The sequence below is a fragment of the Myodes glareolus genome, chromosome 22 (genome assembly GCF_982192425.1).
Source record: "Myodes glareolus chromosome 22, mMyoGla1.1, whole genome shotgun sequence".
Taxonomy (NCBI): Eukaryota; Metazoa; Chordata; class Mammalia; order Rodentia; family Cricetidae; genus Myodes; species Myodes glareolus.
The window spans coordinates 55,861,233-55,875,875 of NC_142047.1; the positions used below are offsets into that span (position 1 = coordinate 55,861,233).

At 47.2% G+C, this 14,643-nt stretch overlaps 1 protein-coding gene across 1 annotated transcript in view; it reads right to left on the minus strand.

Annotated features, from left to right (window-relative positions):
- The window catches only part of Pcnx2 (pecanex 2), a 149,321-nt gene that overhangs the window by 69,637 nt on the left and 65,041 nt on the right, over positions 1 to 14,643 (minus strand). Inside the window, exons 16-17 of the mRNA XM_087900604.1 lie at positions 6,625 to 6,734; positions 4,866 to 4,962 (exon numbers count right to left, since the gene is read on the minus strand). Of these exons, the coding sequence (XP_087756730.1) occupies positions 4,866 to 4,962; positions 6,625 to 6,734 (207 nt within the window). The remainder of the gene's footprint in view (positions 1 to 4,865; positions 4,963 to 6,624; positions 6,735 to 14,643) is intronic.

A 14,643-nucleotide genomic window follows, 5' to 3' on the forward strand; every position in this document is an offset into this window, starting at 1 on the left:
TCTGTCCTGTCAAAGGGCCAAGGCAGTCTCTTTATTAACCAATGAAAATAACACATAGACAGAAGACCCACCTACATCATAGAAATATGCATAAGCTAATAGGCTGAGCAATGTTTTTAGTTAATACAGTTTCTGTGCCCTTATTTTGGGGGTGGGTGGCTAGGACATGAACAAGTAGTCTCCGCCAACAGTTATGGACAGCTGTGATCTGCCATATGGGTACTGGGAATTGAACTTAGATCCTCTTTTGGAGCAATGAGTGCTTTTAACCACTAAGGCATCTCTCTCTGATACCAGCATGATGAATGTTGACAACATCCCTACCTCGAAAACACCATCACTATTGATTGTTTAATTTAATGATTAAAAATGTAGATTAGCATAGTCACTGGCTCTGGGTTTCCTTTCTGGCATCTGCCCACTCTATCCCTCTCTCCACGCTATCTTTGTGAGACTACTAATCTACTCCATTTTATAGTTTGATCTCATCTTCATAATATTATATCAATGGAATCACACGCTGGGTGCTTTTAGTTTTTGGTCTGGCTTCTCTTGTTCAGTCTTAGTCACTGTTGTGGTGCTGTGAGGAGACACTGTGACCAAGGCAACTCTTACAAAGGAAGCATTTCACTGGGGGCTGGCTCACGGTTTTAAAGAGCCATGGTCATCACCTCAGGAAGCAGAGAGGCATGGTGCTGCAGCCGTAACTGAGGGATTTGCATCCTTCCTTATCCACAGGTAGCAGGCAGAGGGAGGCATGGGCTTTTGAAACCTCAAAGCCAACCCCAAGTGACACACATGCTTCTTCAGCAATGTCACACCTCCTAGTCCTTCCCAAAGGGTTTATCAATTGGGAATTTAGCATGCAGATATATAAGCCTGTGGAGGCCATTTTTATTAAACCATCACATACAGTGATAGTTATTCCTATGTTTGTTCCAGGCTATTGTCTGTTAGAATTATTCCGTGTTGCTGGGAAGTGTTCTTTTGCAGGCTGTACTGCAGTGTGTTTATTCACACGTGGACAGGCCTGGGGCATGCTCCCGGTTTTGACTGTTCTAAATAAAACTGCTAAGGATAGCCAAGGAACACCTCTAGGAATATGTATCCTTCCTTCTCTTGTGTAAATATTTGGGGATAAATATTGGTTAGTTTATATGGAATATTGGGGCTTAACTTTCAAGGAAAAATTCCGAACTGTTTTCTAAAACAGTTCTAAAAGCCTCTGCATTCTGAGTACGTGTCCGGGAAGTTCCACAGTCTCCCAAGGACATATGAAATTTAGCTACAGGCTGGGCTGTGTAGTCTGGGGGTCCTCGTTGCAAACAACTGCCCCCTCCCTGTCATTCTTCTTTATGTCCTCCTTTGTAACTTAAAACAATAAAGAAAAATCATCACCTGCTAATTCGTGAAGCAGGAATAGACTTGACTCTTTGTTTTCTTTGAAACGGTCCCTTCCTGAACAGCTGGCCTTTTAAAGGCTGTTAGGAAAGAAAGTCAGAACAGGGTGGGGGTGGGGGGTCTCCAGGCCCCATCTCCCACCTCTGTGTTTGCAATCCCCTGGGGTGGACTTTGAAGTACAGTGTGACACCGGAGTCGGCCTTTATTTTGTCATTCCGTTCGAATTGTTCCACCTGTAACCAGCAAGTTTGCTTTGTTGATTTATCTACCCCAACGCCAGGTGGGCAGGTCCCAGTTGAGTCCTCTCTTGCCCACTCTTCCCTGTCTTCCTGAAACGTTCTAATCTCTTAGTGACACACCCTGGTGTCCAGTTAGCACATAAAATTCCCCCCCCACACACCCCACACACTGAACACCACACATCTGATAATTTTCACACAATGTGTTTTCATGACTGACGGCCCCCTTCTGCCTTCCTCAGAGCTGCTAATCCTACTCTGATCTCTCTCTCTCTCTCTCTCTCTCTCTCTCTCTCTCTCTCTCTCTCTCTCTCTCCTCATGCTTCAACCTTTTTATAGACTCTTAAATCCCAAAGCACTAAATTCGCCTTTCTCATCCCTCTCTTTCAAGTCTTTCTTAAACTACGAGCTGTTATTTTTCTAAATAAACCTTACACTCTGTTGCCAGTGCGATGAATTTGATTCCATTGGGAATGCTCTGAACTGTATTAAGCATTTAAAAAAATATATTTTAAAAGGCCTGGCAGTGGATAGCCAGGGGAGGTCTACCCATCACTGTAAGGGGAGCTTTGCTTACACGTTAACAGGCTGCCCCTTTCACTTTCTGGATCACCTCTGGGTGCACACAGCCCCATTATCTCTTCCCATGTATCCCACCCCTGAGAGCTGGGGGAGCTCTGGCTGGGCTGCTGACGGTGATTTGGGTTTGTGGATGTGCTCTTGCTTCTTACATTGTCTTTTCCATGCCGGCATTTGTGGGTCCTGCTAGCCATCATAACTGGCTGTAACACGTTTTCTGTGCAAGGTCTTTATAAAAGGCACCTTACTCACATTTTCCCTCACTTCAGGCTTTACGCCAGGATATTTGGTGGCAACAATTTTCCCCATTTTAATGGTAACTTCATGTATGCTCAGCCAAGAGATACCATTTGCTCTCAGTATATGAAGCATTTAAAATTAATTGTGGCCGGTGGTGTGTGTGTGTGTGTGTGTGTGTGTGTGTGCGCGCGCGCGTATGTGTATGTGTATATGTGCGTGTGTGTGTTGGGGGGTTACAAATGCACAGCATCACATCCAGCTTCTATATGTGGGCTCTAGGTATCAAATTTAAGTTCTCATGTTTGCACCTTGCTAGCTGAGTCACGTCCTCAGCCCTACTGTGGCATTTCTGGTAAGACACCATACTTTCTCCCCAAGGGAAGGGTAAGAAGCTGTCCTAACACTGTACAACCTAAAGACTGAGTTAGGGAGGAAACCAGAGAAGTCTCGATGCTACAATGAATGGCTTGGAAGAAGCTGCCTGAATTTTATACGCAATAATAAGAACTTTTAAAAAATAATGTATTAATCCACACTAACTGAATATAATGAAAGTTTCAACTCTAAACTTGACCAGGAGTCTTGAGAATGGTGAGCATGGGAGGAGGGTGGAGCAAAAATCAGAAACGCTATGCTCATGAGGCACACGGAAGAAAGAATGTTGCAAGCCATGAGGACACAGTTCAAATCTTCATTACTTGTTGGGTACAGTTTTGGGGTGAGGTCTGTGTGCATGACCCGTCCTGTCCTGCTCCTGCAGAAACTCGCAAGTCCACAGACATCCTTTCTCCCTCGGTGTTTCTCCTATACAGTCCTTGAAAACCCTGACAGAATAATGTGGTGGTTGGTTTGGTTAAAATGTGTATGCCCAGAACCCAGTGTTGGCCAAATGAGTCAAAATAGGGATTCAAGTGGGGGAACTCTACAAAACCTACTATCTAATGAAGTTCCTTGGAGCTTTCGTACAAACCAAAGGCACACAGACAAAGAAAAAAAGGAGCAGAGAGACCTAGCGAAGCACAAAGACAGAAGGCAGGGTTTTTAACTAGCAGCAGAGGTGGGATAAGCCAGCCTGGGAAGGCGGATCTGATAACCCCATGAAACCATTATGATTAGACAGGGACTCCTCAGAGAGCTGAGCCCAAACATATTACTACACCATCTGACAGATCATGGTTTCCAACAGACAAAGCTTAGACAAGACCATGAAACTGGGGGCCAGTGAGATAGCTCCGTGGGTAAAGATGCCCTCCAGGCAAACACAATGACCTAAGTTTAACCCCTAGAGGGTGGAAGGATAGAACCAATGCCACAAGGTTGTTCTCTGACCTCGACAGGCACAATGTGGCAGAGGCACCCTGTCTCCTCTCCCCAAAAAGTGTCTAAATGATTTTCTTTAAAGATCACGAAAAGCAAAGCAAAAAAAAAAAAAAAAAAAGCAATAGGTAGCTCGTTACATCTAACTGCACTAGTGACATGCTATCAGTGCCCATTGGGCAAACTTATCTTGTTGCTCTGTGATTCCTAGCTTGTTTCTACTGTAATAAATGAGATAATAGAGATGCATCACCACTAGCCGTAACACCAAGGAAGACTTCAGGGACATAGATTCTCTCAGCTATCTAGGAGGGGTGGGGGATAAGCCCTGTCTTAAGACCCCTGGTCCTACAGTCACAGGAAGGCTGTATGTGCTGCTTGAGATGCCAACGTCTTCCTTCATTTTCGGTGCTTAGCTCCGTAGTCTAGCGGCACCTTCTTTGCCCTTAGACGCCTCGCACTGATATGGCTTTGGATGCTGCCCGAATTTCCTTTTAGTCACTGTAATAAAACACTCTAACCTGGAGGTCTGGGCATTTAATTGGCTCACACTTCTGGATCACTGTCTATCAGAGGGAAGTCAAAGCAGAAACTCAAAGCAGAAGCCGTCAAGGAACACTGCAGGCTGGCTTATGTCGGGGGGAGGGTGGGGGGTGGAGGAAGCCCTGAGTAAGTGAAGTCTTAAGTGAACGTGTATTTCCACATGGGCACACCATGTCAACGGCCATGTCATGGGTCAGTTGACCCATGGAAAATTATAAAAGTCATTATCCATGTGGGCCAGGCTCAAGAGGAATGGCAAAATTTTCCTCGGAAGTTTATGAGTGATTGATCCATGTGTACAAATACTAGCAACTGCGGCTTCCTTGATCCTCAAGTTTACAGGCTGAGGTCTGCAAAGACCTCTTAGTGAGACAACCTCCCCCACCCCACGCTGGACCTAATAAACCCGCCAAGGCTCCAGGTTCCAACGGTGGCTGTACAGAGCCCTCACCTGATTCCAGTGTCCCTGCCTGTGTGTCTCTGTGTCCTTTCCCACATTGTCCCTACCTAGGAGACCAAAGCTGAGCAGCCATGCTGAGGTCTTACCACTGAGTCCTTCATCCTCTGAGGGAGAGGGTCTGTGGCCGACTCGTCCAGGTTCTGATGTAAGCATTTAGGAAGAAATCTGCACTGAACGAAGGACCTGAGAGCAGAAAAACACACAGGGTTTCATTTTTAAAATATGTGTCTCTGACCATGCAAATCCTTGGGTCTTGCATCGACAAGGAGCAAAACCGAGTCCATTTCAAAATCACAGTAAAAAGGACACACTCCTGGGATCACAAGGATGATTTAATTTTAAATTCATTCACTCGTTCATTCCTTTACTATTATTAGTAGCAGTATTAGTATTATTAATATTAGTATTAGGATTATTACTATTGTGTGTGCCTGGTGGTGGGCACTGTGTGAGGGTCAGAGAACACATAGTAGAGTTGGTTCTCACCTACCTTTCAACGGGCTCTGGGAATCAACGCAGGCTGTCCAAGTCCATTTCCCAGCTGAGCCATCTCATTGGCTCATGTTTCAATTTTTAAATTTCATCCTGACAAAAGTGGTCAGGTGACTTTAACAGTATCAGTACTCTAACCGCCAGCGTCTGGGCATCTCCTAGTTCCTCCAGCCTACTGCCCTGCATCTTCACCTACGGTACCAGCAGAAGGCAACCATCCAGGCACATATTTGGCATGGAATATCATGCAAGCCATGTTTAACTTTCCCCGTTTCCCCGTTTTTCTATGCCTTTCAATCTAATGCATCTAATAGCCTAAGGCTGTGATATCACTGACTCCCAAATGAGTTGTGTTAAGTCAGAAAGTGATGTAAGTCTGGTCAATCTCCAGGACACGCTATTATCAACATCTCATACTCCCCATGACATTGTTCAGAGGATGTCCAGTCCCCGGAAATAGATCTATACTTCAAGTGACCAGAGATTTCAATAGATAGCATTTCGGGCCTTGACATGAATCTCATTCTAAAGGTCAAGGATGCTGATTGTACAGGATGGAACAAAACAAAACAAAAGCCTCCTTTCCAGGATGTGGCGTGCTCTCCACAGGGCGAGCTCCATAGCAAGACAACACTGGCGCTCCTCTGTGCCGGCGGCTTTTTCTACAGTTCTCTCAGATTTCTCCACCCAGCTACCTACGAACTTCGTTGCAATGCGGAGTTCAAAGAGGGAGTCAGGCTGGAAGTTTACCCTTGGGTTTCAATCATTTCAGGTCAGCCCTGCATTTCTACGCCACCATCCAGGATGCAACCAGCTTGCTTCATGCAAGTATCAAAGGGCAGAGGGCACCAAATGTCCGTCTCTACTTTGGTGAGCCAACAGGGCTTTGGGAAGTCCACCCACAGCCTGGGAAAGAAGGAACCATGGGACCTGGGGAGACAGTGCTTGTCATACCTGAGTTCAATCTTCAGAACTCACGTAAAAATTCTGGACATGGTGCCACCCATGTATAATCCCAGTACTAGGGAGGCAGAGACAGGGGGTCGCTGGGGTTTGCTGGCCAGCCTAGCCTAGCTGGCAAGCTCCAGGCCTGTGAGAGAATCTTGTCTCAAAAGAAAATGGTAAACCACAACAGAGGGATGATACCTGAGGTGGCTCTCTGGCCTCTATACTCTCATACATGTGGGCATGCATACACAGACACACACACACACACACACACACACACACACGCGCGTGCGCGCGCGCACACACACACATGCACACATACACGCGCACACACACACGCATGCATGCACGCATGCACACACACGCACACACACACGGGGGGGGGTCTACAGGACAGTTACTCACAGGAGCACCGATGGATCACTGCTCTGCCGGCTCAGATGGTAGGACAGTGCAACCAACAGCCCACAGAAGGCCGAGAACAGTGCTGGGATGTGCTGTGTGCTCCATGGTTCCTGCAGAAAGACAGCAGACTGCTGAGAAACATGGCGACTTGCCTCTATCTCATGGGGGCCTTCATATGCAATCAGTGAGTGACCCATCGGGCTTTCTCAAGCATCAGGTACTGAATAGATGGTGTGTGCTGCCACCTATATGAGCAGGGGTGCAGCACTGGGGCCTGACAACAGCTACAGTGCCCACTGTAGAATAACGTCCTCCAAGCAAAACTGTCACAGTCGGCTTTCTTGTTTGTTTGGTTTTGGTTTTTTGAGACAGGGTCTCATGAAGCTCAGAGTAGCTGTGTGACTGAACTTAACAATTCTATTTCTACTTTCTGAGAGCTGAAACTGCAGGTGTGCACACTTGATGTGATAGAGCAGTGAGGTTGAAAGCTGTGCCCTGTGCACACGAAGAAGCTGTGCCCTATGCACACAAGGAAGCTGTGCCCTATGCACACGAGGAAGCTGTGCCCTGTGCACATGAGGAAGCTGTGCCCTATGCACACGAGACCAACACTCTATGAACTGAGCTACATTCCCAAGAGCCACTGACATCTTAGAGCAATTGAGATTCCCTGCAAGAGTTCTGGAGACCCCCAAGAAGGGGGAACCTGTTAGAGAGAGCGAGGAGGGTCATTGGACTTTCACCTAAGGGTCAGCCACACCTTCCTACACCATTCTCCCGGCTATGTGGGAGGAATTCCAGCCCAGTTGCATGGGATCTCAGGAGATGCTGTGTGAGCTTGGGATGCTACAGAACACGGAAATCAGAAGGATTGACTGGAACAGTTGTAGAGAAAGCATCACCAGGGCCAGTGTGGGGATCTTCTGTGATGTGGTTGTTTGGGGGTCATCCATGCCCCTGTAGGTGATCCCTCTCCCAGGCATTATGCGTAGCCCAGATAAATTCTTTGGTTCATCAAACCAGATTTGGGCAGACTTGTTCCTTCCATCTGTGGTTGGTGCCCTATCTGTAGTGACAACTGTCTGCATCTCCTCAGGAAAAATTAAGGCAGCACCAGGCAACAGGGATTTCTTCAGCCTCATTGGAATCCTCCAGTGCTGGCTGCTCATGTGCCTTGTTTATGTGTTGTTTCTAGAGTGCACCAAAAGGCCATGCCTGACCATGACCTCCAAGGCCGTGTACCCCACAAGAGTCCATCATTAGTGATGTGTGGACAAACATCCACATATATGGCCACTTGATTAACATCTTCCTCACCCCTGGCCAGGCTCATCAATGGCATCTGATTCTTAGCGCCTTGATCCTGCCATGAAGATCATTTAATAAGGCTGGGTGGTAGTGTGGTGGGCCTTAGTCCCAGCACTCATGAGACAGAGGCAGGCAGATTTCTGAGTTCAAGTACATCCTGGTCTACAGAGCAAGTTCTAGGAAGTCAAAGCTACACAGAAAAAAAAAATCCTATCTTGAAAATAAAACAAAAACAAAAAAGAAAAGAAATAAAGAAAATCATTGAATAAGCATGGATAAGACTAATGTGGTGAGTCTGAGCAACTGACCCCCAACACACACACATACACACACACACACACACACACACACACATCTTACCATTCAGACCTGAGGGGTGGGGTTAGTTAGTTGCTAATTAGTTTCAACTGTTGACTTGACAGAACCTAGAATCACCTGGGAAGAGTCTTACTAATGAATTATCTAGATCAGACTGACCTATGGGCGTGTCTGTAGGTAACTGCCTTGATGGTTAATCGGTATAGGAAGACCTCACCCACCTTGGGCAGCACCATCCCCTAGGCTGGAAACCCTGACCTGCATAAGAGCTAAGAAAGCTAGCTGGGTGGGAACAAGCAAGCAAAGATCCCCATGCTTTTTCTCTCTGCTCTTGACGCTTTCAATCCCTGCCTTGCTCTCCCCACAATCATGGCTCAAATAAACCCTTCATTCCCTAAGCTGCTTTTGGTGGGTGCATTTTATCATAGCAGCAGAAATGCCACTAGGAGAGATGGTCTAGTGTACGTTTACGTAAGCACAAAGATGGCTGACCTTCAGTGGTGCCGACAGCGGCTGGAAACCTGGACTCTGAACTGTGAAAAACCCTGACCCTTCCGATTACTCCCAGTGAGTAAGCCTGGGTGAACATGTCCTGGGGGACTCCCCTGTGGGGTTGCTAAAATCCCATCTGAAGAACTGTGTATAAGACATCATTCAGTAGCTTATATGAAACACACAGCAGATGCTGGCTATTACTGGATGCTTCCTAACTATAGGGAAGGATGGAGGAATGTGCTAAGATCACACACTTGAGAAAGTCAGCATGGGCAGTGGGTATTATACCAGCTTTTTCTTGGGGAAAAAAGGACAAATTATGGCATGTGAAAATGTCTTGTTCCTCTGTTCCACAGAGCAGAACAAGCAGGCAAAGGGGGCAGAAACTCCATCAGAGGCGACCCTGCTAGGTGGGAATGTTTTTGACCCATGCTCCACTGCCTGCACCAGCAAGCCTGACAGGCGATTCTCTCGGGTCACTGTCAGCTGTGGCGTCGGCACTAAGGGTGGGTTTTTCCTTGAAGCAGAGACAAGGGCTTCCAGGGTGATGGAAAGACAGAATGAATGACAGGTGGCTACAGGGGCGGAACGCAGGGTGGACGTTTCCTTCAAGTCCATAAGAGCAAGGTGATCCTCCAGACGACCCCACTGTTTTATTCCTGTGTACATAGCCGAGGAAAGTCCGTACCCTCCCGTGGAGATACCTGCCCCCATGTTTATTGCTACTTTGAACGCTAGCTAGAGCAAGGAACTGGGGTCAATCTAGTTATCTGTCAACAGATGAATGGACAGAACAATTTAGAGAAATATATATATAATCTCAGCTCTAAAGAAGAATGTTAGCAAAGTGATCCAGAATGCTATACTGCTTCCAAGCTTCCAAGCCAATGGGTGAGGTGACACATGACTACACAATGTGGCATTCTGTCAGAAATGGTTATCTATCGGGTTACATCAATGTCTGCTCTGGGTGTCCAGACATTCCATGCCAGCCACCCTTAGTGGACTCACTCTGGATATCTGTTATCAGCACCACGTTGTCCTTAATCAGCCCTGCGGGCAGCGTCTAAGCATCCTCACTTCAGGTGTGGGCTTGCACATCTTTAAACCTCATCCCAGATGCAGCTCAGTCCTAGGAAAAGCCCAGCTTCCGGTTCCTACAGATAGCGAAAGGTGCAGGTCTCCTGGGCTCCTTCTGGAGGGCCCTTCCCGCCACATGTATGTAGCTTGGTATGTGATTTCAATGGTGTCAGATGTGTGTGTGCACAGAACATTCACACATGCACACATGTTCATCTACCAGCCCCCTTCCACACTCACACACATGTACACCAGTATCTCAAGAGAACAGGACAGGAAACCTGCTTGACCACCAACATGAATTGCTCCTTCGTGTGCAGAGAGCCAAGAGTCCCCAGACTCTGCTAGGTTCGAGAAAGGGCATTTATTCTAGAGTTGAAAGGGGTCTCCTAGCTGAGCTGGTCTCCCCTCCAGATGCTGATAGGGTAAGAAGACAGGAAGAATGGAAGATGCTAGCACATGGGGAGAGGGTCATTGCCAGTCTGCTCGGCATCCAGCCCCTCGCTCTGTGTCCTCAGAACCTTAGGTGAGTGTGTCCACTGAAGGACGGACAGTGCTGAGGATAGGGGATGGGGTCTGCAGCCACAGAGCATCAAGCCCTAGGCTCCAAGGATGTATCGTATCAGAGATGTGATGTGAGGAAAGACCAAAGGGAACCAGTGAAGATGCTTAACTGTTGCTTGGAGGCAAAGAAGGGGATACTGACATTTTTAGAAAAAGAAATCCAGTGGCCTGAGAAGGATTTTGAAGGTGACCGTCCCTGTCCTCGGTGTAAGGCATTTGTCTGTGAGCTCAGAAGCCACCATACCTTGCTCCTAGAAAGAGAAACAGAGGCAGGGTGGGCATGGGTGGGGTGAGAGCTTTTCTGACATTTCCAGGACCTGGGGAGATGATAAAATAAACTTTTATATTTGAAACATGGATATTTTAGTCTTAAATTTATTAATACAAACCAGGAGTAGGTGGTTCACAGAAAGCTGAGGCAGGAACATTGCCATGAATTTGGGGCCAGCCTAGGCTATAATGTGAAACCCTGTCTTTAAAAAAAAAAGATTTTATATTTATTGTACTCATAGCCACATATACACACAGTCACACAAATCCATGGAGATTTCAAAGGGAGAACAAGTTTTATTTTATTCTTTAAAGATTTGTTGGTGTGTGCGCATGTGTGTGTGTGTGTGCACAGTGCCAGCCATGGCCAGAAGATGACATTGGACCACCCTGGAGATAGTTACATGTGGCTGAGAGTCACCTTACAGGGGTGCTGGAAACCAAGCCAGGGTCCTCTGGAGGAGCAGCCAGTGTTCTTAATGGCTGAGCCTTCTCTCCATCCCAGGAGGTTGGGTTTAAAACCATCTATCACTCACGGATAATGAAGCATCCGCCACAGGATTGTTTGCTTCAAAAAACGAACGCCTGTAATTGCCTTGCAATCTGTCTCATGGGCCCCTAAATTGAAGAGGCTATGGATTGATGAGAGCTGGTTTCATAAAGCTCCCCCAGGTTTTGAAATATTTTTATGAGGCAGGAATAAAAAACCGTCTAATAGCCTGACAGTCCTGCGGCGCGGTTCACGTGTGCTGTGGGGAGGGAGCTTAGATGAGAAGGCCCAGGGCCTTTCAGCCTGTACAAAGGCCCTCTGAAGAGGGGCGGTCTCAGCATTGTCTCCCCAAGAAACGCGAGGCGGCTCTTAAGATGGAATTTATGGGCAGGCTGGCTAAGAGCCTGCGCATGAACGGAATACAAACAGGTCCACGTCTCACCGCTGGGCTTCTCAGATCAGATTTAAATGGGCTCTGTTTGAAGAAATAAGTTTCTCATAGCCCATCAAAGGGATGTTTTTGAAATCCACACACTTGGATTCTGACGTAAGTTCTTTTCTGACTTTTTTTTTCTTTCTGAAGCTCACCTAAAGAGAAGCCCCTGAAGTAGGACTCCAGAAATACCGCCGAGTCCCAGGTTTCACCAAGTCCTTGAACTATGTGCTGGGCACACGCCAGACCAGTGATTCTCAGTCTGTGAACTGTGACCTCCAAGGGGTCGAACAACCCTTTCTCAGGGGTCACCTAAGATCATCAGAAAACACAGATATTTACACTACAATTCATAACTAGCAAAGTTAGTTATGAAGTAGCAACGAAATAATTGTATAGTTGGGGTCACACAACATGAGAAACTGTATTAAAGGGTCGCAGCGTTAGGAAGGTTGAGAAACACTGCTCTAGGCTATGAACTCCCTTTGTTTCCCATGGCAGTGCCCGATTCCTGTTGGGTCCCAAGGGACTGCCAGTGCCTAGTGCTGTGTTCAAGTCACATCAGACTTTCAGAATTTGCCGAGTAAACAAACTAATGAGGGTGCCAACAAAGGTGGCAATCCATTCATCCATCCATCTATCCATCCATCCATCCATCCATCCACCCATATATCCACCCATTATCCATCCATCCAATCATCCATCCATTCATCCATCCACTCATCCATTCATCCACCCATCATCCATCTATCCATCCATCCATCCATCCATCCATCCATCCATCCATCCATCATCCATCATCATCACTGAGCATGAGAGGAGATGCATATTTCACTGTGGGTTCCATTTTGGTGGAAAACACCATGTTAACAAGTCAAAACAATACTTCACTTTTAGGGGAGGATGTTTAAGAAAACTGAGGTGCCTTGATACATGATGGGATGATGTGCTTCAAGTATCCAACCCTACCTAGATGGATAACTACACCAAAGCTTGTGCACACACACACACACTCACACGAACTCACACACATACTTCTTGGAAGACAGGCATTCTCTTTCCCATTTTATATCAATCCAAGATTTTATACAGCACCTCCCACATGACACTCGCTTCAGCAGGAAAGCAGAGTCTAAAACGGAGCCCGAAATAAAAATGGGCAGGCAAGAAGGCTCAGACCATAAAGGTCCCTACTGTGAAGTGCAGTGACCTGAGTTCTACCCCTGGAATCCAGTTCTGAAAACAGTCCTCTAACCTTCACATGTGTGCTGCAGCATGTGTGTCTGCACACACCATGCATATATGCACAACAATAAACAAACAAATATTGGATAAATTTTAGTCTGTGACTTCTGAGTGCTCAGAATCAAACCAGGACCCACAAAGGATGCCCACAGCCAATCAGTAGCTTTGCTCAGAGCTTAGCAGCCAGTTGGCTTTAGAGTGTGCTGCCCCTTCCCGCAGCACACAACGCCTGTCTGCGCTCTATGCACTACCATACAGTTCGCGAGCTTCGGGCAAGGGGTTGGAGATTGAAACACACAAAGACACACAGAGAGACAGAAACACGGACCTGTAGCCACCGGTAAGAAGCCCTTTATTCAATAGCACCACAGAGGCTTATATACCCAACAGTCAAGTGGGCCAACAGGTGAAAACCTTATCCTCTGATCCTCAAGGCAAGGCAACACGTGCTCGTGGAGCAGAGCTGGTAAACAACTTTGACACAGCCTTTAGTAACTCAAATCAGAAGGAAAGTAAAGATCTCTAGCAGGGAAGAGCAGCTGGAGGCCAGGACTCCAAATGGTCCCAACACCTTCCACCTCTCAGGACCCTGGAAGATGCCACCCCTCACTGTGTCCTGGTGGCTGTGAGCCTGCATGGCTTATAGTATTGATTATGCACAGGGACACCAGCCTGAGGTGATCACTATCAAGCCAATATCATCCCCCAGACTCTGCAGAAGAGAAAGACAAACTGCCTGAACCGGGGGGGGGGGAGGGGGAACAGATTTCCTCTCCCATTACTATAGGCATTACCTGGGATTGGCACTTTCTGATTGGCATCCTGGCTGGCCAAGGAGCTCCACGGATCTGTCTCTGCCTCCTCAGTGCTGGGATTATAGGCATGCACCACCATACTGGGCTTTCCTACACGCCCTGGGAGATCAAACTCAGATCCTAATGCTTTCAAGACAACCATATTTTCCAATACATCACTACCAGCAAAACTCCACTCTCTGCCGTCATCACTCCGGTTGCACATACTCAGCAGCCGCCATCCGTGGTCATTTTCTGTTGCTGTGTAACAAGCTGGTCCAGAATTACTGGGTTACGGCAGCACGGTACACGGTGCCGTGGTTCCCGAGACTGGGTTCTCTGCGTGAGGCCTTGCCAGGCTAAAGTCAGTGTGACTGACCTCTGATCTTTTCTGACGTGAAGTCCTCCCCGAAGGCCATCAGAATTCAGTTTCATGTAGCTGCAAGATTAGTAGCCCTTCTTTTCTGGCTGCCTGGCTGCTGGGACACATTCTGGCTTTGAGGCCACCCTCAGGTGCTGGCCACATGGTTCTCTCCTGAGCCACTGAGAAGCCACTGTATTCCTGAAAACCACACACCCAGGCTTCTATTGTGTCCCTCTCCTCTTGAGAGAATCATCCCCTCCTTTTAAGGCCTCCTCTGATAAGGCCAGGACAAACTCCTCTCAAAGTACATGCTTGTTTAAATCAGATAGTCATTAGGATATCTTACATCTACACTGTCCACACTGCCTACCCTCTGAGGGAGGAAGCTGTTCAGATCCTGTAGGTCAGGCAGCCTTGGAGTGTCAACAGATCACCCTCTCTGTCTGTCTGGAACTCTTCAGCTAAGATCCCCAAAACTCAGAGTAACCGGCTTGTCTGGAAGGAAGGAATATATATTATAAAGCATTATAAAGGAATACCTGTGCTCCCTCTTTGCCTACCAGGCTATGGGAAGGATGGACTACAAGAAATTAGAACTTCCCCAGGGATCTCCTGCTGGGAGAAGGAGCCCCAGAGCTCAGAGGGAAAGCTGACCTCC